At 30.1% G+C, this 22920-nt stretch overlaps 1 protein-coding gene across 2 annotated transcripts; it reads left to right on the forward strand.

Annotated features, from left to right (window-relative positions):
• Nucleotides 1–18350: 18350 nt before the first annotated feature.
• Nucleotides 18351–21916, forward strand: LOC112292351 (trihelix transcription factor ASR3). Of its 2 annotated transcripts, none has more exons than XM_024540715.3 (5): nt 18351–18408; nt 19179–19267; nt 19775–20019; nt 20470–20836; nt 20994–21916. In XM_024540715.3, the coding sequence occupies exons 3-5, from the start codon at nt 19819–19821 to the stop codon at nt 21380–21382; spliced, it is 957 nt and encodes a 318-aa protein (XP_024396483.1). In that variant the 5' UTR covers nt 18351–18408; nt 19179–19267; nt 19775–19818; the 3' UTR covers nt 21383–21916. The 2 variants fall into 2 exon arrangements, with proteins under 2 accessions (XP_024396483.1, XP_024396482.1); XM_024540714.3 differs by having other exon boundaries at nt 19182–19267.
• The last annotated feature ends 1004 nt before the right edge of the window (nt 21917–22920 follow it).

Raw genomic sequence — 22920 nt, forward strand, 5'->3', positions numbered from 1 at the left:
TGTTACCTTTTTTTGAGTGAAGGCTTACTTGTCTGAATTACTTTATCATCGAGTTCTTGTCCTTGACAATTAGTTACTTTCAATTTTGTTTTAGTATACTTGGTCTTACATTGTATTTAGATCTTTATCATTATGAATTTATTAAGATTTTAGACCTTAGATTATGTGGTTGTGTTTCAACTTTACTCTTGCTTCTATATATACTATTTTCCTAAAATCTATGTAGTAACATTCTATAGGACCTCCAAAAATGTATTAACTTTATATGACATGTGTGAATGGATTTTTCTCCTATTACATAAATTTGATTTGATTAGATTATAACTTAGATTTGAGCTCAATATTAATTGATGTAGAGATGCAAATCATATATAAGATAGGAAAAACAAAATGATATAATAATCAAGATTAATCCAACAACACAACAAGTTAATTACACATTTTTATGATTATATTTTTAGCATTTGTAGTTCATTTAATTAAGTACCTTCCAAGACTTATTCCATCAAACTTAAATTCTGAAAATTACGAATTAGAATAAAAAATAAAAAATAAAAACAATGAATACTATGCTAGAGTGCTAGTCTAGGGCTTTCCAAGATGGTATTAACGATGTGAATTGAAATTCTATATAAGAAGTTATCTACAAATGAAGTTTTGATAAAAAAAACTTCATTTAGAATTGAAAATTCAGTAATAAATAGTTTTAAATATTTAATTTTAGTACTAACATGATATTAAGATTTTTAAGATAAAAGATGAAAGTTGAAAGATTACAAAATTAAAAATAAGAAGTAGAAAATAAAATTAAAATTAAAGTTAGAATTAATAATTAAAAGTTAAGTAAAAATTTAAAAGTAATGGAAGTAAAAGTTGAAGATTAAAAGTAAAATTTTGAAGGTTAAGGTTAAAAAAATAAGAAAAAATTAAAACATCAGATTAATTTTTATTTTATTTTTTATTTTATCTTTAAAGGATAAAAATGGATGGAAAGATAAGAATTTAAGATTAATTTCTAGAGTGAGATAAAAGTTCTTTGAAATTATTAAATAATATTAATTAATAATAACAAGACAAATGCATGATAATATAGCAATTTAGGTGCTAAAAGATGTGATTAGAGGGTGATTAGGGAAGGAAAACTTACTTAGAGTATGTTAAGTTGAGGGCAACAGATCCCTTGTAATTCGAAAAAATTTCAACATCCACTTGAAATTTTTTTGTGGTTGAGGTTGACTTAGAGTTGCTCCTATCTACCAAATTTCATGGTGATCCGAGGTTTGACGTCTGAGATATGTGCTTTCAAAGCAAGGTGACTTGAGCTACCTTGGCAGCAGACTCTCTTTTACTTAAAAATTCACTAAAAATCGGTTAATAGTTTAAAATTTAAAAATATAATTTTTCCTAAAACCAAACTGAATAGATTTTCTTCTCCAAAAAATTTCAGCAAAAAATATAGATAAGTACTAAGATACAATTTTTCAAAGCTGGTTATCGAAAATTACCAAGGCAACATATTCTTTCACATTTTAAAATTTGATATAGCTCGAAAATTAGTGATTTAAATTTTGTAGTAAACTAAAATTTAGAGTGCATTTATTTCAATAATCGACATCAAAGTTGAGTTAGAGGTCATTGAGTTATAGATTTTTTAAGCCGATGTTCCTACTCTGCTAAGGTAGTAGACTCCTACCATTTTAAAAATTCGCCAAAAATTCGTCACAACTTTAAATCAAGCCTACTTTATGCCGTTACAAATCTAAGAATGAGTAAAATCTGCTTACAAAGTTTCACAAAATGAAAATAAAAAGAGTTAGACTGGAAAAGTTAAAATTGAGGCCATATAAGTTTAAAAAAGAAGATTTGTATTCATAAAATGGGAGGTCATTTTGCCATGGCTTCGCCACAAGAAGATGGAGAGAGAGAGAGAGAGAGAGCTCAGCCACCCAAGCCCTCTTAATGAGGTGGATGGAGGTCCAAAATTAGTGGGCACATTTCCACCATCAAAATCGGAAAATCCCTAATCAAGATCAAAGGTCCTTAATAACTCTCAGCCTAACTCCCATTTCAAGGCTAGAAATGCCTAGAACTCAAAAAATAACACCTTTTTGATAAAACTTATACAACCAATGTCTCTAAAAAATATTTTTATCCTAAGATCGACTATTCATATGCCCAAATTTGAGTTCTAAATCAAAAGAACCAATTAATTTACTAATTTAGTTGTAAATTTCAACTACAATTCTAATTCTAATTAGCCTACTTGGAAATCAGCAAGGGTTCTTGCCATCAAAGCCTTTATAATCACCATTCTTCAATTTAAACTCCCTTAAGCATAAACTCTTGGCAAATCCAAAACCTAATTGCAAATTGGCCTCGAATTAATATGCTTGTGATTTTTTCAAACTTTCTTTTTTTTTCAACTTCAAGTAGTGATTAAAATCACTATGAGAGGAAACTCCACCAAAACACTTAGCTTGTCTCTATCCTTTTAAGATCATCAATAATTTAATAATTAAACTTTATATTTTTAATCCAATTAAATTATAAAATAAAATTTAAGCTTAAAAATCTTGAAATTAATTAAGGGGATAGAGCAATTAGGTATAAGGGACTTTCTAATCATAGTCAAATTAGAAATGAGCTTTTGGATTGAAAATTAAGATTGTGGATTAATTTAAGATATAATTTCTAAAAATTAGAAGAAAAATTCTACTAAAATTATAGTTTTATCGTTAAAAAAAAGATTTAAAGTAATTCAAGAAAAAAAAATCATAGACCTTCTAAATTTACTATTTTTTCTTTTGAATTTTCAAATAATCAATCAATCTACTAATTAGAAGTATCCATCTAATTAATAATCTAAAGATATGATCAAGTCATAATTAACTAAAAAAACTAATTTGGATCTATTAATAAATTATATTAGCATTAAAATTAATAAAAATATGTTAAAAATTATAAAAAATAATTATAACTAATCATTGAAGCTTTTAATTATGCTTCCAATATGTATCTTAACTTATAAGGTAAGTTTACTATATAGTAAACTTACCTTATAGAAGCAACTAATGGTCACAATAGTTTACTAATATTTAATATAATTAATTCTCCTTCTAACCTAATCATTTTAGAATTATTGTGGTTCGAAAGATATAACTGTCAAATAGACTAGATTTCTTACAATTTTAATTTTTTCCATAGTTTAGTACAAGGTCTTATTAGGCAAGTAGAAATCCATAAGTTTAGTATATCCAAACCCTTATTGGTAGGTACAAAAGCTCTCATGCATGTTGCAAATGAAGGGCTATTTTTTGCTATATATATTATGCCCATTGGTGATGGTGAGAAGATATTAAGTGATATTCCTAGCTAGTATCAAGATTTCTATGATGTTTATGAAAAGAAGAATGCAGATATTCTTTAGAAGCATCATCTTTATGATTGCACCATCGATCTTTAAGAAAGAATTCAATCACTATTTGGACCAATCTAAACTCTATCACAAAATGAATTAGTTGTACTCAAAGAGTACATTAATGAGAATTTGGCTAAGAACTTTATATGCCATTTTAAATCTCCAGCCAGTACTCTTATTTTATTTGTAAAGAAAAAAGATAAATCTCTATGGATGTGTGTGGATTATTGAAGATTTAATAAAATCACCATCAAGAATAGGTATCATCTATCTTTGCTTTCAAGACTTCTTGATTAACTAAATGAAGCAAAGATCTATACAAGAATAGATCTATGAGGAGCATATAACTTGGTTCGCATCAAAGAAGGACATGAATGGAAGATTGCTTTCTGAACTAGGTATAGACATTTTGAATATAATATCATGGTTTTTGGACTATTAAATGCACCAAATGCTTTCTAACATCTAATAAATGATGTCTTTTGTGAGTTTCTTGATGATTTTATTGTTTGTTATTTGGACAATATTTTAATATATTCTAAGAATACAAAAGAGCTTAAAGTTCATGTTTTTTATATGTTACAAAAATTAAGAGATGCATGATTATATACAAAGATGAAAAAGTGTGTATTTCATACTACTGAAGTGGACTTTTTAGAATACATCATTTCCAATGAAGGCCTTATAATGGATTCAAAGAAGGTCCAAACTATCATAGATTAGAAGATCTCAAGAATAGTAAGAGATATGTAATGCTTTTTGGGCTTTGCCAATTATTACTAAATCTTTATTAAGAACTTTTTTCAAGTTGCAACTCCACTTACATGTTTAACTTGTAAAGACAAACTTGAGTGGAATAAAGAAGCTGAAGCAATGTTTCTTGCTTTGAAGAAAGAATTTACTTTATATTGCATTGACTTTTCTAAGGCATTCTTTATGGAAACAAATACATAAGAATTTACCTTGGGTGCAATATTGTCACAAATAAGAATATATGACAAACTCCATATAGTAGCTTTTCATTCTAAGAAATTTTTAGCAGTAAAGATTAATTATGAGATCCACAACAATTTTTTTTTTTTTATAATTATGGATTCATTTTAAAAATGGCATCATTATTTAGAAGGCGCTTCAAGTTTAGTCATAGTATATACAAATCACAAGAACCTCAAGTATTTCATATCGGTATGTGTTTTGAATCATTACCAAACCCAATTGAAGCATGTCATTATTAAGATTTGATTTCAAGATCATACATCGACTTAGTAAACAATAAGGTTTATTAGATGTTCTTTCTACACATTATTATCTTGCACCAAAAGAAGGAGACATATCTTTTAATCAACAAAGAGCAATATTTTTAAAACTAGAGCATTTTCATCATCAAACAATGAAATCAATATTGACTATTGATTCAACCTTTGTCAAACAAATTCAATCAAATATGACCTCTAATCTTCTTATTCATGATATCAAGAATCTTTCTTTTGAATCTCATAATGTTTCAAAGTTTGAATTCAAGAACAACCTTATTTATTTTGAAAGATGCCTACATGTTTTAGAAGGAGAAGTACGTTTATTTGTTCTTCAAGCATAACATGACTTTCTAGAAGCAAGACATTTTGGATACAACTAGACTTTAGAACTTATATCTAGAGATTTTTGATGGTTGCAAATATGAAAGGTGGTAAAAGACTTTGTTCAATCATGTGAAATTTGTTCAAGATAAAAAAAACTCCTCATCATTGATCCTATGGACTTCTCCAACCATTGCCTATACCTGAATAACGATAGTCTTCCATTTCTATGGATTTTATTACAGATCTTTCAAGTTCAAGTTCATATGACTCTATATTCATAATCGTAGATTGCTTCACAAAAATGGCATATTTTGTACCATGTAAAAAATCTATTTCAGGTGAAGAAATAGCTAAGCTTTTTATCAACAATATCTATTGCTATTATGAATTACCAAAGGATATTATATTGGATAAAGAGACTCAAATTTATATCAAGATTTTGAAAAACCTTATTCAAGATTCTAAAGGTGGATATAAAGCTTTTTTTGGCTTTTCATCTTCAAATTAATGAGTAAATGGAATATGTGAATCAAATTTTGGAACAGTATTTGAGGTGTACTATCAACTTTCATCAAGTTGATTGGATAACTCTTTTGCCATTAGCAGATTTTACATACAATAATTCAATACATTCTTCTATTCAACAAACACCTTTCTTTGCTAATTAAGGTTATCATCCATGACTTGATATTTTTGACTTTTTAAAAGTTGATAATCCTATAGCGAAAGATTTAACAAATCATTTATTAGAGCTATATGCAACAATAGAGACTCAATTAAAAGAAGCTCAAGAATGACAAAAGACCAATGTAGATGCCTATTATAAGGAGCAACCACAATTTAACATAGATAATAAGATATGGTTATTTTATCACAATATCAAGACTACTCATCCTTGTGATAAGTTGGACCATCATAGGTTGGGACCTTTATCTATCTGTTAACAAATCAATATTGTTGCTTAACGATTATATCTATCAGAGTCTATGAAGATCCATCCTATATTTTGTGTGTATCTTCTTGAGTTGTATAAGACAGTGAATATCTTGGGAAGAAGACAAATGATACCTCTTCTTATAGAAGTGGATAATAATTAAGAGTTCAAGGTGGAAGAAGTCTTAGATTCAAGGCAATACCAAAATAAGTTGGAATATCTTGTTCATTGATATATATATGATATTAACAAATATACATGAGAGTCAATAAAGAATCTTGCAAATGCAACAAAGAATGTTGATGCCTTTCATCAATGACATCTATCAAAACTAAGATGAAAAATTGTAAAGATCCATCAAAGATGATGACCGCTTCTTGTTGAACTTGTCCCTAAGAATGAGGGTAATATCACAAATATATATATTTAACCCAATAATTACTTATATGATTAAGTAAAAGTAGATAAATATAAATTAATTTCATAAAATCTTTTAGAGTAGTTTCTTAGAAGCTTCATAGATGCGATTTTGACTTTACATGTGTTTCTAGATTAAAAACTTAACCAACAAGTTGACCATGTATTGATAGCTTGTAGAATAAGTTAACTCTCTATAATAGCTTGTGGAATAAGCTAACTATGTGGTGCATATATAGATAACTTGCCTTACAAGCTAAGACATGTGACTAGCAAAGTCAATACATGTTGGAGGTCTTGTAGAATATCACCACGTAGCTCTTAGTTAGAGAGTATTTATGGAAACAAGAGTGAAGTCTTCTTCAGTCTTATTAATGATTTTTTAGTCTTTAGTCTTGTTTCAAGACTTTCTAGTCTTCTTGTTTTTGGTAATAGCCATTCTAGTTTAATATTACATCACCTTTTGAGTGACTTTCTAGTTTTCTTCAGTGACACAAGAGTGTATTGAAGATTTTTTTTTCTTTGAGATTCATGTCTTTGATACAATATCACTCATGCTATATCTTTTAATATTATGATGGATTTTAAGGCTGAACCAATTATGATTGACAAGAGGCTTATTCAAAATTTAGGTCTTACTTTTATAGACTTAAAGCCTTATTTTTTTACTATTGTCACTTTAATAAGGAATTTGGAACAAGCTTTTGATTATACTAGGTAGCCATTGCAATTAATATTTTGCATTAGATTTGAACCACTTTACTCATATTTGTTTTTAAAGTATATAATGATTAGTTCCAACTATGATATTTTAATTGATCAATAGGTACTTTATCTATTTGTTTTTGATCTAGATAATTGGACTAAAGAAATATAGATTAGATTTTTCTAGTCCACTAGTGATAAAAGAGAAGAATTAATTTCAATTATATTTGTAGCAACGACCATGATTATGTTGGTGAAAACCTTATTTAATTGTAGTATATTGGCATTTGATTTGCCTTATGAAGTGGTTCTATTGGAAGAGACATTAATATTTATATCTTATTTTGTAGAATCAAATAATCTATCAAGTTTAGAAGTTCATATAAGCTATTGAAAGGATTCATCTTGTCCATGGAAAATACATGTAGAATATTTTTGCCACTATAAAGAAATTGTATCTTCATTGAATATATTGAAGATATCAAACTCTTCTTTATTACCTACTTTTATTCAACTTATTTATTTGCATCTATCAAATGAGAAAATTATCCTTATAAAACTTTTTGTAAGGTTTAATATAAGTTTATTAATAGTTTTAGATATAAAGATTATTATTAGATGGTATGTTCACATAGATATTAGAATTATACCTAATCAAGTAATCCAACATCATCTTTAAAGGTTGTTGATTTTTTCATCTTTAGCAATTATAACCTTCTATCATTCTTAGTTGTTTTAGACAACTTTCTTAAGATGTCACTCTCATCAGTGATGAAGATTTGAGGAGATTAGGTAAAATTAATTTATTGATTGCTGAATGGCCTTATTAAGAACATTCACATGGTGATACAAGTCAAGGATTGGATGATCCTTGATCTAATTTATTTTTAAATTTGATGTAACTTATATAATAGTAGTTTATGAATCAAATGATATCGTTTAGATACATTTTTTAAAATTTACTTCTATTAGGTGACACACATATAAATATTGAAATATGATCAATATACTAACCAACTCTTTGATCCTTCAAAATTTATAAATGCTATAGCTTTAGGCTCCTAAATCCATCAACTTCATTTGATTTTGACCAAATTCATCTTATTTCATGTACATATCAAAGCACTTTTTAGAATTAAATAATCTCTAGAATGTTATATTGATAATATTTTAGATGATAATTGAGTTTTTTTGATTGTCACTAAAGTTAATGAATCTCGTCTTATCTAAATTAATAAAATAGATGCACCTTAAGGCATATTTTCTATCTTTGTAATATTTTCAATATCTTTTGTATTTTGAATATGTAGACCTAATATGATTTTACATGTTAATTTTTAAACTTATAAAGAATCTAATGTCAATCAAAGAAATCATATCATAGGCTTTTTAACTAGCACCACAGTTACTTATAATATCATTGAGTAACAACATTGTTTTTTCCTAAGCCATGCTATGGACCTCAATACTTTAGTACGAATTTTTGGCATATGCTTTATTATTTAGAAGAATTTTTATGACAATTTTTTTTACTTTGAGGTCAAAAAAAAATAGCCAATGAATAGTAGATTCCAAACTTATTAAGGTTAAAAAATCTAAGTTATTTTTTTATTTAAAGTAGCATATAATTGATTAACTATAAGATCAATATTTTTTTTCTATTTTGGCAAAAGACTTGGAAAAAAAATATTCAAGAGATTTTTTTATGAGATATTTTTTAGAAGATATTCTATGTTCTACCTATATTTTAATTCACAAAAATATTATAGTGATAAAGCTCTTTATTTGGCTATAAGTAAAGATTTTAAAAGAATAGAAATTATTTCTTCAATAGATTAATAATTAAAGGCCTTGCTAATAAGCAATATTATTCCTTTGGTAAAAAAAGAACTATAGATTTTGATGATTGGCAATTGAAATTAGGGCCACATCTTATTGATTCAAAAGCAAAAAGAGTATGGACTTTCATTTGCTTGTATTACAATCATGTTGTATTTAGCCTTGAAGATCTTGAAGATTATAGAAGAAAATCTATTCACATTCAATTAGAAGATGATCATCCAAGCTTTTAATTATCTTACAAACTTTGTGCATTAGAGAAAACTTGTATCCAAGCTCATTGTCAAGAATTATTAGTTGTAAGTTTAATTGAGCTTTTTAATTATAAATATGCTTGTGCAACAATCATGCCTTTAAAGAAGAATGTTTTTAGCAATTAAATAAAGAAATAAATGTGTGGAGACTACTATCCATTTAATTATAAAAGTAAGTTTGATTAACATCTAATACGAATGTCAAAAGAATTATTTGATACAATAAAATTCTTTCAAGTATTTAATACTTTGGATTTTAAATCTAATTATTACTAGTTGCTATTTTTTGTTGAAATTAGATAAAGATGATATTTTAGAAAGTTGATTGAAATAACCAAGATCAATTCTATTATTGAAAGTTTCTTCTATTTGATCTTAAGGATGCACTGGTTGAGTTTCAATAGATAATAAATTAAATTTTATCTAGCTAGTCATTTATTAGATGCTACATTAATAATATTATTATTTTTAGAATCTGTCTATAAAATCATATGAGGCATTTATAAGCAGTGTTTGAATGATTACAAAGATGAGATTATATTTGCATGATAGTAAGTATAAATTCTTTCATGAACAATTGTTATACTTAGATCACATGATTTATCTAGAATATTTTAGTATATAGCAAGCAAAGATAGATGCTTTTAGAAATTTCCAACGCCAAATAATGTTTCATATTTTTGAGCTTTTTTAGGATTGTAAAATTAATACTAAAGCTTTATTAAAAATATTAGCTTAATTTTCAAGCATTTAACTATTTTTATGGACAAAGATCAACCATAGACTTGGAAGCATGAATAATAATATGCATTTGATACATTGAAACAAAGGTTGGATTTACCTCCAATGCTTTGACATCTAAATATCATTAGATCTTTTCAATTACATATAGATTGAAGTGCAGTAGAATTAAAAATAGTCTTGATATAGAAGGATGATATAAGTCAAGAATATGTCATTGTATTTTTTTTTAGAAGCAATAATAATGTGAAATCTAATTACTTATCTTATAAAGGACAAGCTTTGGCAATAGTTTGGACCATTGTTCATTTCCAAACTTATTTGTGTAGTCAATAATTTTTATTGGTAATTGAACATTAATCTTTGAAGTGGCTTATGGAATCAAATAGGCTTATTGGGAAGTTTAGAAGTTGGACTTTTTTACTTTAAGAATACAACTTTGAGATTTTATATCAAGCCAATTATTAATTTAGGTGCCAATAAACTTTCTCACTATCCAAGTTCTTCAAAAGAAGATTTAATTGGAGCTCAATGGCATAGCAATTGTGATAGAGAGGTAATCTATAGATAGCATACAATCTCATAATTTACTTTGATTTCATATTCTATAATTTTGATTCTTAATTGAAATTCAAATAAAAATTGGATGAAAATCAAATGATTAGCAAAGTATAAGGAGATCTTATAATCTTGCATAAGCTTCAATAGGAAGCATTTTTTTTAGCTACCTCTAACATGAAGAGATATAGGATTATATGTGACTTGATAGAGTTAAGTGCATAATTCCGAGGCCATATTAAAGAATCTCCTTGGTATAGCAAGTACATGAAGAACTTGGATATTTTGGAATATATAATATATATTCTATATTGTGTAATCAATATTAATAGAGTGGTAAATATCAATAAGTCATAATATATGTTTCTTAGTATGAAGTGTATGATTGGATTAATTCAAGCTTTAATACTTTATAATCTGAATTGAAGTCATTACATATTATAGATTTGAGTTATTTTTTGTCTTTTGACTTTTTCAAACTACTTGTTATTATTTCACAAAAGCTAAATACATATTATTGATAGTAGAGCATTTTAGCAAGTAGATTGAACTTGTAGCTTTATTACAAAATTCTTTAGAATTAGCAATTATGACTTTTCTTGATTCTATAAGAATATATTTTTGAATACTGGTAAAAGTCTTAATAGATCAACAAAGAAAGTTTTGTATGACATTTAACGCACTATATATTAAAGTTTTAATAGGTTATTGTACCACCTCTAGAAATTATCTTAGGAAAAATGACTTAATTGAATAGTATTATGTAGTAACATAACTATATAGTCAAAATTAAAAATATGAATGTTATTGTTAAAGAGTCTAATAGAAAGATGTAATAAAAAAAATAAGAATAAATGATAGAAAGGTAATAAAAGATTTAGTCTTAATATTATTTTTTGTAGAAAAAACTTCTATTTACTTTGTAGAGGCATATATGAACCAAATCAAAGTAAATGAGATAAGATATTTATATAGATATGTTTAAAAAAGAATTAGTAATAGATTAGAGCAAAATTTACTTCAAATTATTAAAAATTAAATCTTAAGGCATAAAACCACATTTATTCAACATTTATAAAGTTTTTTTGTAGATCAAAGAGTAGAGTTTGAAAGCAAACTTGAAGAAAGATTTTTTAAATTATTTTTATGTCATTTAAATCAATATTCAGATTTTGAGGGATTTTCAAAGTTAATAATGTTATTGGTGGGATTAGGATTTGAAATATGAAGGTTTCTTGAGTTTTATAGTATGTGTATAGGTAAAATTTAGGCAATTTATTGGTGTGATAGTTGTAAATGTGTATGCAAATTTTGAAGTCAATTGAATGATTAGATTTAAGTATACGTTGGATTTTGTAGATTGATGTCTTAAAAATTAGAGTTTGAGGTTCACTGAGTATTTCTAAGATCTTTAATAATTTGTCAATTAGATTGAAGTAATTTTATTTTTATGGATAGTAGACTTGATTTCCAACATTTAAATGAAATTTGAGAGTAATTAGATGGTTCAAGAAGGACATGTTGGCACTAGAAGTTAAGAATTCAGATTAGAATAAGAGGTCATCAAACATCCAATTAAATTATCTTGTATTTTTCTCAATTAATAAGTGTGATTAATTTCATCTTACTTGTGCTTGTTTTTAATTAAGTTATTAAATAGTGTGAAAAATTTGAATTGATATCAATAGTTCAATCATTCATTGTTGAGGTTTCAATCTACTATAAGATTTGTTAAGAGTTTGATAAATATTTAATTAGGATTTCATTAGGATTTGCTTAGGATCTATTTTAGGATTTTTTTAGGATTTAAGATATTATTATAGTTTCAATTAGGATTTGACCTAAGATTTGATTAAGGTTCAATTAGGATTTTAATTAGATTTTGACTTAGAATTTGATTAAGATTCATTGAGGTTTTAATTAAGATTTTAAATAGGATTAAATTAGAATTTAATTAGGATTTATTCAAGGTTTTTATTTTTAATATTTCTTTTAGAATATTATTATCTCTTTAAAATTTTATTTTTACATTTTTCTAATATTTTTTGTTATTTTTCTTTAAGATTAGTATAAGAATTTTTTATATTTCTTTTATAATTTTAAATTTATTTTGGATTGACAAAAGTTTGATTAGAATTATTAATATTTATTTAAATTTTATTTAAGATTCTATTAGACATGATAGGATTATTATTGCACTTTTACTTATCTTCTATAAATAGAAATCTAATGCATTCTCAAATAAGAATACATATAATATAATAATGGATTATTCAAACTATCAAGCATGGTTTACAAAAAATATGAATTACTTCATAGCAACCATTATATTTGAGATTTGATATTTTTATACATTGTAATGGGCTATTGCTTTAATAGACAAGCATCTTTGATATTTTATAGTCCTTATGAATTATTATATGGATAGGAGCCAATTCTATTGAACTCAATATGTGAAAATCTAGCTTTAGTTGTAAACTTAAATGATGTTGATATTTGAGCTTAATGCCTATACAATCAAATAGATTTTTTAAAAAAAAACTATGTTTATGACTATGAAGAATTTATTTGTTGTTCAGCATCACAACACTTTATAATGTGCTTGCATTCATAGTAGAGCTTATTAAACTCAATTGCAAAGATTCTCAAAAGGAGATTATATGTATTTATAACTTAAAATTCCTACAATTCTTGATATTAAGTTATGATGCATAATTTTACAAGGAAAAGTTTTATTGTCTAGTAGTATTTTATTGTTAGAAGGTAATGATAGATAAGAGTGGTGGGGGTATTCAAAGAATTGTAATCCTTGTCATCTTCCTATTGATGATTCTATACATTCTAAATTAGTAGTTTTACCAATTGGTCTTCTTTGTTTTATAAGTGGTAAAAAGAAAAAGGCTGCTACCATGCTTTTATTTGATCAATGCCAACATGTGTGATATATGACATATTTAACATCACTTCTTTTGACTCTCTTTTTAGAAGATTAGATTTATCTTTATTATAAGAAATCTTCCAATCGTGACTCATCTATAAATTAAGATTGAAGATTTTTTCTATTGTATTTGTCATACATGTTAGTAGTCTAATTGCTATATTACTAATTTAATTGAGTACTGTTTGGCAATAATATCATTATTGCATTCATCTTCAATAATGTGTGTTTTGTAGTTTTAATTGATTAGAAGGACTTCTAATCGGCAATAAGGGGTACTTGAAAATATTAATTGTGTATTTGTATTTGGTTTAGATTACATACTTTGTAATTGGTTTATAATACTTCATGTGTTATGTATAACAATTTTTGTTTATATAACAAACATAAGAATAATGTAGCATTGATGAATAAGAGAATGAATGAATGCGTGTAGAAATTGTAGTGTCCAACAGTAAGAGTTTTTGCATCTATATATAGATATATGTATATATATTCATATATTATTTATTAATATTATAATATATAATCATAGTTTTTACTATTATATTTTAAATATATTATATTACAAAAAATATTTAAAAAATCATTAAATTATTCTTTTATTATTTTAATCATATTTTATTTTAAAAAATTAAAAAAATAAACTAAGATTAGATACATTACTATTTATATTAGTATAAATATAATAATTATAGAAGATGGTATCAATAATAGTAATTATTATCTAATTTAAGTTGAAATAATTTAAGTTCATATGGATTACTATCATTTAACTTGAAATGGAAGGTCTAATATCTTATTATGTTGTTGCAAAACATTGCTTCATATCAAGGATTTTTTAATAGATTATGTTGTTGTATTACATGTTGTCACATGTTGTCACATGTTGTCTTGTTTGAGAATGCACCAGGCACCTAGCTATAGAAGGTGAGGTTGTGTTTCACAAGTATCTAAGAAATCTTAATAGGTTTCACCCATATGAGAAGATTATAATCCAAATTTTAATTTAAAAGTGCTAAAAAAAAATCTTCTTAGTACCCTCAATCATACTTAAATTCCAATTACCTTGTTACTTTCATATTTAAGTAACTTAGATTTTTCTTGTAAGCCCTAATTCTAATCAATGAGCTTTGACAAGCTGTAACTTCTAATCTGACTATCTACTTTATGTAAAATTTTGCATGAAATTGCCAATGTAAGTCTTTTATATGTTCAAGAAATTTCAGCCCAGTCTAACTTATAAATTGTGAGAAATCCTCCAAAAATTGCACTAATGTCACTTGGCTATCAACTTGAAAGAAGATGCAAAAGTTCCAATAGTGATTTCTCCTTCTCCAACTATTAACTTCAACTCAAAATTGCTATGTAGCTTGATCTTCAAGTCCTCTAATATCAAGCCAAATTTCACCTTGATTTGACTAGTAGATCTCTAGATATCATAGAAATCCTATCTAATCCCAATATACCAACTTTTAGTAAGTTCTTGTACCAAAACCTAGATATCTTCCAATTACTCTATTGGATTATTACAAAATTTCACATACACTTAGAACATCTAATTAACCAAGCACTACCAAAATTTTAACTATAGATGTGATACCAAATTTACGAACTAACCAAGAGTGCTAGCCTTAATTTCATTACATAAATCTCAAGTTGCCAATACAAATCCTAATTTCCAATAATAATTGCCCAATTCTTATAAATTCTATAAAAATAGGCCTTATGCATTTGAAAAGAGCTTAAAGCTAGCTCTCAAATCCTAATCTTTGATCTTCAAATAAAAACCTATTTTACCCTAGGTAGTTGTTTTAGTAGCCAAAGATCTCATTTCAATCCTGTCTAACAAATGGTGTCATGATGTAACACAACTAATAGGTGAAAGAGTGTAGAGATTATTGTAACTTAGGAGATCTTAGTTCAAATTATTAGAACAAATTATCTTAGAAATATAATTAATAGTCAAAGGAGTAGTAAAATTAAAAGGTACTAATATTGCCTTTTAGAAAGGTGACTTCTACTTACTTTGTAGGACCATAAATAAGGCAAAAAAAAGTAGGTTGGAAAAATTAATGATATAGACATCTTTAGAAGGAAGTTAAGAGTAAACTCTAGCAAAATTTACTTAGAAAAACTAGATATTGATACCCAGAGAGTGCCGGTTATAAACTAAGGTCGAAATCAGACCATGAGGCACAAAACCAAGTCTCGATGACGACTTTAAGAATCTTTGGCAGATCGGGGAGTGGATTTTGATAGCAGATTGGATAGGATTTCTATAAACATTAGTTTTGGATGATTTGGAGTTGTTATGACTTTGTAAGAGCTTTGCAAAGTCAAGGTTTGTTTTGGATGACTTGGGTTTTATGAAATAAAATAGGGTTTATGTTTTGGGTGATTTCAAGAGTTTTGTAATAGATCTATAAGTGAAATTTTGTAGATTAATGGTTATAATTGTGTTCAATATATATTATGAATTTGAACTTGATCTAATGGTTTAATTGAGGGTTATTGAGGTTTAAGTGAGTCAAGGTCTCAGAAAGTAGAATTTTTGGTCTAGTGAGGGTTTTTAAGATTGCAAGAAACCAATTGAATTGGAGTGAAACTTATGTGAGGAGATATTAGACTTGTTTTTCTATGTGCATGAGAATTTTGAGATCAATCGAGTGGTGCAAAGGAGAGATATTGGCTGGGGAAGATTGGCATCAAGGTTGGAGAAGGAGACCAACCAATACTCAAGCACGTTTTTGAGATTATCATCTATTTGGTAATTTCGATCCTTTTCAAAAAAATTGTGATTGTTTTTGACTTAGTTTTGAAGAAGTGTGCAAAATTTGAATTAAGATCAATGATTTATTCATTAGTTATTGAGGTTTAAATCTATTATAGAAATTACTGGGATTTGATTAGGGATTGGTTTAAGGTTTAGAATTTGGTTAGGATTTGATTTAGGATTAGGATTTGGTAAGGGTTTGATTTAGGATTTAGGATTTGGTTTAGAGTTTGTTTAGGGTTTTATTTAGGATTTAGGATTTAGTTAGGGTTTAGTTTAGGATTTAGGGTTTGATTTAGGATTTGATTTAGGATTTAGGATTTGATTTAGGATTTGGTTGGGATTTGGTTTAAGATTTTTTTAGGATTTGGTTTAGGATTTAGGATTTGATTTAGGGTTTAGGATTTTATTAGGGTTTAAGATTTAATTAGTTTTAACCTAAAGTTTGAATGAAGTCCAATAGGATTTTAATAAGAATTAAATTAAGATTGAATTGAGATGAATTTGAGACATATTTGTGATCATTCTAATATTTCTTTAAGATTTTTTATTATTTCTTTGAAATTTCTTTGAGGTTTTTTTGAATTTGATTAAAGCTTGCTTAACATTATTATGGTCTAATTAGAGTTTAGTTAGTATTCTATTATAGTTAGGATTTTGTTGTTGCAATTTTCATTCTACCTTCCACAGCCAAGTGCTCGAAGCATTCTCAAGTAAGACTTCACGTATTATGACAACGGTCAATCCTTAGATATCAATCTAACCTATTCTAAGGGATTTTTAGTCCAATCTTACCCTCAACTTAATCCTATTATCAACCATATTAATTATTTATCTCTTCTAACCTGATTTTATTAATTTATGGTCTTTCAAAGGTAGTAAAAGAGTCTTTACAACCTAGAAGATAAAAGTACTAATCAACCTTCAACCTACTAACTATTAAGATAAGAGAATAACCTAAGAGGCTTTTATGAAAGCCATGTTTAGATATCTTGAATTATTATGGAATCAAGATAATTAGATACTAATTAGAAATTCAATTTTGGTTATAGTTTCATTATATAGTCATATTACATTATGATAATGCCTAGTGATTAAAAAGTTGACTAATCAAATTATACATGCAAGATTTTATTGAGAGACTACAAAGAATAGTTGGCATTTTCTTCCAAGAATTACATTATGTTTATCATTTGCAAAGATTTTGTTCAAATTACAACAAAGGCAATCTCCAATAAGAATTGAATTTGCATGACTATTAACAAATATCAAAGAAAATTATTAAAGAATATAGAAATAAATCTTAGAACCTTTGTATTTGTATTTAGAAAATTTTATGTTGCCCTTTCACAATGCACTTCTCCAAATATGATTAAGATCATATATTATGAAAATAATGACGACAAAAACATCATCATAATTGTGATTTAACTTGAAGTTCTTATAACTTAGCCATATAAGTTATCATAATAAATAAAAATAAATAGTTCCATTTTTATGGATTTTTTTACTTATTTTATTTTATTTTATTTTATTCTTGGTCAAAATTTCTTTAGTAGTGGTTAATTTTTGATTTAGCAACCACAAATTAAACTTTTATAACAGCATAGGTTTCTACAAATTGTATGTATATATGCTAATATATATATATATATATATATATATATATTCTAATTCTATTTTTTTGAGTCTAATATTAAAAATGTATTTTGTAAACAATATATATATATATTAAAAAAGAATGGGTGTACGGATGGATAGATACAATTCCGTTATTACATGTTTGGGTAAAATGATAAAATATTATTTATTTATTTATCACAAAATGTAATCAAATTATAAGTAATGCAAACTGTCGAGATGGTGATTAAAACAATTGTCCGCATTGCAAGAGCTTCAGCAGAGTCAGATAAGGAAGATGGAGCACAGTCAGGGGTCGTCGGAATGGATGGATGTATTTCGTGGACAAAACGAGGACGACATCCACAGCGGGAGGATGAGACCGAAAGAGCAGGATCCATGGCGGTGTGAAAGGGGACTTCTGGTGCAAGAGAGGGCAAAGTCATTTAAAGAATGGCGATATAGATGCGACATGGAAGAGTGCCACTTGTTCTCATCACGTAGATGCGAGGGACCACGGCAACCCGGGTCTAAGGAGCGGGTTAGGGTTGCCCGGCGCAGTGTTCATCGCCCGGCCCAGCCCACGCTCCGTCCCCGCTGCTCCGAACCCCAGCCTGCGCTTCTCGCCGTGAGTCCTCTCGCTGCCCGGTGTTTTTCGTCTCGCATTCCGTCGTCTTGGTGCCTGCCTTTCATATCCAGCTGCGGCTCCTCGTCCGCTTTCCAACGAGCCATCGTTTGTTTTCTTCGGTGGGGTATTGCGGTTTCTGGAGCCTGTGTCGTGGGAGGGGTAGGCGAGGGGTGGGGGGGGGGTGTTTGTTTGTTTTTGTTTTTGTTTTTTTATTTTATTTTGAATTTCGTTTCCGGCCCGTGTGATGCGTGTGGGAAGCCGTGTTGTTACGATTTAATTTTTCCGTGTGCGAGGATGTTTTTTTTTTGTAATTTTACTTTTCCTCTTAAGTTGAACTCCTGCGTCCGTGGGAATTTTGTTTAAATTTGTCTCGCTGATTTCTTGGTTTGAATGACGAGTCTTTTTGTTTGAGTGAAGTGAGGAGTTGCGGGTGCTATGTGCAGTTGAATGTGTTTTTGTCGTAGAGGTTGAGAGAATAGGAGGTCTCCATTTATGGCAGACAATTTCTGCTGTTAGTGTTGCTTTTGTTTTCTCTAAGCATTGTGTTCATTCTCGATCGAGAACGATTTAACGTGTGTGTTGATGAAGTCTCCTGCGGTATCGAATTGGTTCGTTCTGGAAATTTGTGTATCGCATTCCCGGGGAGGAATCGTGACACATGCTACCATTCAAAAAGCTCATTGGTGCTGGAAGAATTTCAGACGAGGATGTATACATGGGGTGCGAAGTTGAGGATGGTAAGGTTGATAGTTTGTTGCTTTCGGAACCAGCAGGTGTCTGGAAGGGTGGCAGTCAATTCATGTCCTGGACGCGTTTGGAGGCATTGCTAGCTATTGAGGAAGGAAGCTCAGCAGATGAGGTACTGAAACATAATCACCTGGACGAATTAATTTGTGATATCATATATGGAGCATTCGCTTGATCTTTCATGTGAGTATAAAAGTATCTCGATCACTTTATAGCGGCTGGGATATTGTCTTTGTGAAGGTGTTTCGAAATACCCATGTGCACAATTTTCGAGAAGAGGTTGCAGATTCCGTACAATACTGTTGAAGCGTCGTGCTGGTCGTTCTATTCTGGATGCGTGTATTATACTGGTGTATCACTGGTTGATGCATCAGGGACATGTGTTGTATGTATGGTTTTTATGCAACAAGAAGTTGGAAGAAAATGACATTTATGTATTTGGAAATAATATATGCGATATTGGTCTTTTAGTTTTACTGTAGCAAATAGATACGAATCAGCCTGGGCCGAAAGTCGTGTCTATGAATCTGTAGCCATTTCAAGCTTTACTTCAGGGTGTAGTAGCTGCGGCAACGCAATTTAGTCGTAGGATGACAGAATTGTATTCCATGTTTTGCAGATCATAGTACAATCTTTGCTGGGAGTTCGTGTTGCTGAGGTGCGATGGCTGATCACATGGGCCCTCCTCCTTGTGGCTTGGGCCATCATGCTTTGGCTGATGCGCTTGTCGATGACAGAGATCATCACAATCATACTGGAAGTGAAGATGATGTATTTGGTGATCGTCGAAAGGGAGATGTATTTAGGAAAGGGAGGATTTATAAGAAAGGAAATTGGACGGCAGCAGAGATCCTAGTGTTGCAGGTAATGTGGTGATGCTGCACACAACTAACGTATTTTGATTTCATTTCACCAAAAATGATAACAATAAAAATGAAGAACAACAACAATCCTTTTATTGGTGTATATGAAGTGGAGGTAAATTTGTATCCTTTTTCGCATCTTAACGCCGTCACATAGCTTGTATTACAATGACTAGTGCAAAATTGTACTTGAGCCGGTTACTTAAATATAGTGTTAAGTCGTATCATAATCAACGCAGTTCTGTTCCAGTGATGAACTCATCACTTGTCTGTAGAAACGCAACACTCCTAAATTCTGCCACAATCACCGTGCACTTTTTTTCTTATAAAAGTAGCTTTATTCATATCTGACGTTGCGTATGTAGCCACGAACAGCATGATAACTGAAGATGCATGATCCCAGCACTCGACATTGTTTGCTGGACTAGGAGTACTAATTTTTACTTTGCAGGCAGCGCGAAGGGAAGACTTTGATAGAGTTCGCAGGGGTAACTTGAAAGAACGACACAAATCAGCACAAGAGAGATGGAAGTGGATAGAGGATTATGGCTGGAGCCAAGGAGTTCACAAAAGTGCACAGCAATGTCAAGACAAATGGGAGCTGCTGGTGTCAGAATTTAAGAAAGTGAATGATCATGAGAAGAATCTGCCTGGAGGTCAGAAGTCGTACTGGGATATGTCAAAGGAAGAGAGAAAGAAGACAGTTATGCCTCCTAATTTCTATAAGGATGTTTACAATGCTCTATCAGAGTGGTATTGCAAAGGCCGCCCTGCAGACCCTGGAGAGCTGGACACGTCAGGCCCTCTTCGTCATACTGGTACGTAAAATCACTTGCAAGGTTAATAATTTAATGTACAGTTCTCTGTGCTTCAATGTAGTTGAAGTGTCCTCTTTTGCTTTTGTTTCAGTTAGCCTGTTGGGAGAAATATTGCATCAAGTATTAACTTATGGTAATGCGTGATGGACACGTTTAGGTGTATCTCATAGAAGTCTTAGCCTTCAGGCTGCCAGTGACGCAGAGTTCTCCGTCCCTGAGGACTCAGATGGTGATGGTGACCCCGAATCATTATTAAGGAAACAAAAGAGAAAGTCTTCATTGTTTCCACTGTCAGAGGAGTACGGTCTGGCCTGTATTCTGAAAATTAACAACAAAAGGGTGATTGATGCGATGATGGAGAGTGAGGACCGCAAGGACAAACGTCATAGAGAAGACATAGATATGGAGGAGAAGAAGCTTGATTTTGAACGGGAGAAGTTCCGAGGAACGATGCAGTTGGGAGCGGGTTACATTAATGCTCTTAACAGCATTGGCGATGGTCTGAAGCAACTTGGAGCAGCCCTCTCTGCAACCAGTCAAGCCTGAGTAATGATTTGTTCAGGCGATTTTTTGTGCTTATCAAGTGGCTTAGGTTTTCTATCGAATCTATCTGAAGTGATATGTCCTTAGGATTTTAGGTCTTCACAACAAACAAAATAGGAACCTATCTTACTGAGTGAACCGTGTTTATGGTAAGGAGCTGCTCATTAGAACCAGATTTGCAGTAGTGTAGTTGCACACTCGCACTTGGTGGTCAGGCAAGCGTTTGCTTTTTTTGTTTGGTGAACAGAATGACTGCTGTTTAGCCGAAACAGGGTGCTGGGTTCCTTCAAATCTTTATACATTGTTGCAAGGGTCAGGTATAGTTTGTATAGATAGTAGATCCATTCGACAAGCTTAATTACTGCTGTGTACCCTGAAGGGGTATGGGCACAGGAAGAGAAGTTGGGACTGTAGACTCGATCCTAATCTCAGGTGAATCCCATAGGATTGGCACTTAGTGTGTTCATTAGATTTTTGGTATTCTAAGATACAGTTCTCTTGTACTTTTTGTACTTGTACATACAGCAGCTTCAGTCATACATTTGTAATCTCTTTGGTTGCATGCACATCGCTTATAGCTCATTTGTTACAGTTTGTTTTGCTTACCACTTGGGTTTCTTAATGTGGCGCTGTACTCGAGTCGTTTGAAAGAACTTCAACGTACCTCGAAATCGACGACATTACCGCTAGCTGCTTAGTTTCTCACTTCTTTGTGGAAGCTTCTTTGGGCAACAATGTGGTCCGAATTGTGAGAGTGTGGTGTTTGTGTTTCAGACAACTGTAATATGAAAACAAATTTGCGTCTTCATGGTTTGCTGTCAAGATGGAATGTACAGTACGAGTCTCCAACTCACTGTTATTGGTCGTGTGCACAGAAGAGTACAAGACCGCGACACTATTTACGAAACCGTCACGACATTGGCTGCTGCACCTCAATGACGATCCAACAGCCTTAACCAGCGTCGTGTCTGTCAGCCATTTCCAACGTATTTTAAATCTTTCAATTGTCATCCATCGACTTTTCTTCAGCCAACCTGGACCACCCGCTGTGAAGCAACCACGATCGCATCGTTGCCAGTGAGGATCCAAAGCAGCAGTCTAAAGAGGACAAACGAACGCACTAAAAGCTTAAAGATGGGGGAACACCCCCAAGCTTGTGCGTCGATGAATGCTTTTAAAGCTGACAAAATTTCTATGCTCACATTTTTCCGACATGGCGACGACTTGTGGGATGCCGTTCCTTTAAGATTTTTTTTTTTTTCCTTACTATTCAAAAGCATCTGAATTTTCTTCGAGACTACCTTCTAAAGAAAAACCATGACTTTATGTGTTTTCCAAATAGCTGCTGGTAGAATGCCGATAACTGTTGCTTCAGAACAGAACTGGAGGTGAACGAAAGTGGCACATCGGGAGCAGGACTGATCACTCCGCCACAATCGCCACATTCGCCACAAACTGAAATGTGCAAAATATCGTGCCGGGTGGATTGGGGCTTGACGTGTGGAGCCAAAAGTGCTGGACGGAGGGCCAATGGGTGGGAA

This window comes from Physcomitrium patens, chromosome 15 (genome assembly GCF_059467195.1).
Source record: "Physcomitrium patens ecotype Gransden chromosome 15, ASM5946719v1, whole genome shotgun sequence".
Taxonomy (NCBI): Eukaryota; Viridiplantae; Streptophyta; class Bryopsida; order Funariales; family Funariaceae; genus Physcomitrium; species Physcomitrium patens.

Excerpts from the sequence above, each read along its gene's own strand:
- LOC112292351 (XM_024540715.3), top strand. The coding sequence starts at position 19,819 with ATGGCTGATCACATGGGCCCTCCTCCTTGTGGCTTGGGCCATCATGCT. Across the intron at positions 20,020-20,469 it reads CAGAGATCCTAGTGTTGCAG|GCAGCGCGAAGGGAAGACTT; the intron begins GTAATGTGGTGA and ends TTTACTTTGCAG. Across the intron at positions 20,837-20,993 it reads AGGCCCTCTTCGTCATACTG|GTGTATCTCATAGAAGTCTT; the intron begins GTACGTAAAATC and ends GGACACGTTTAG.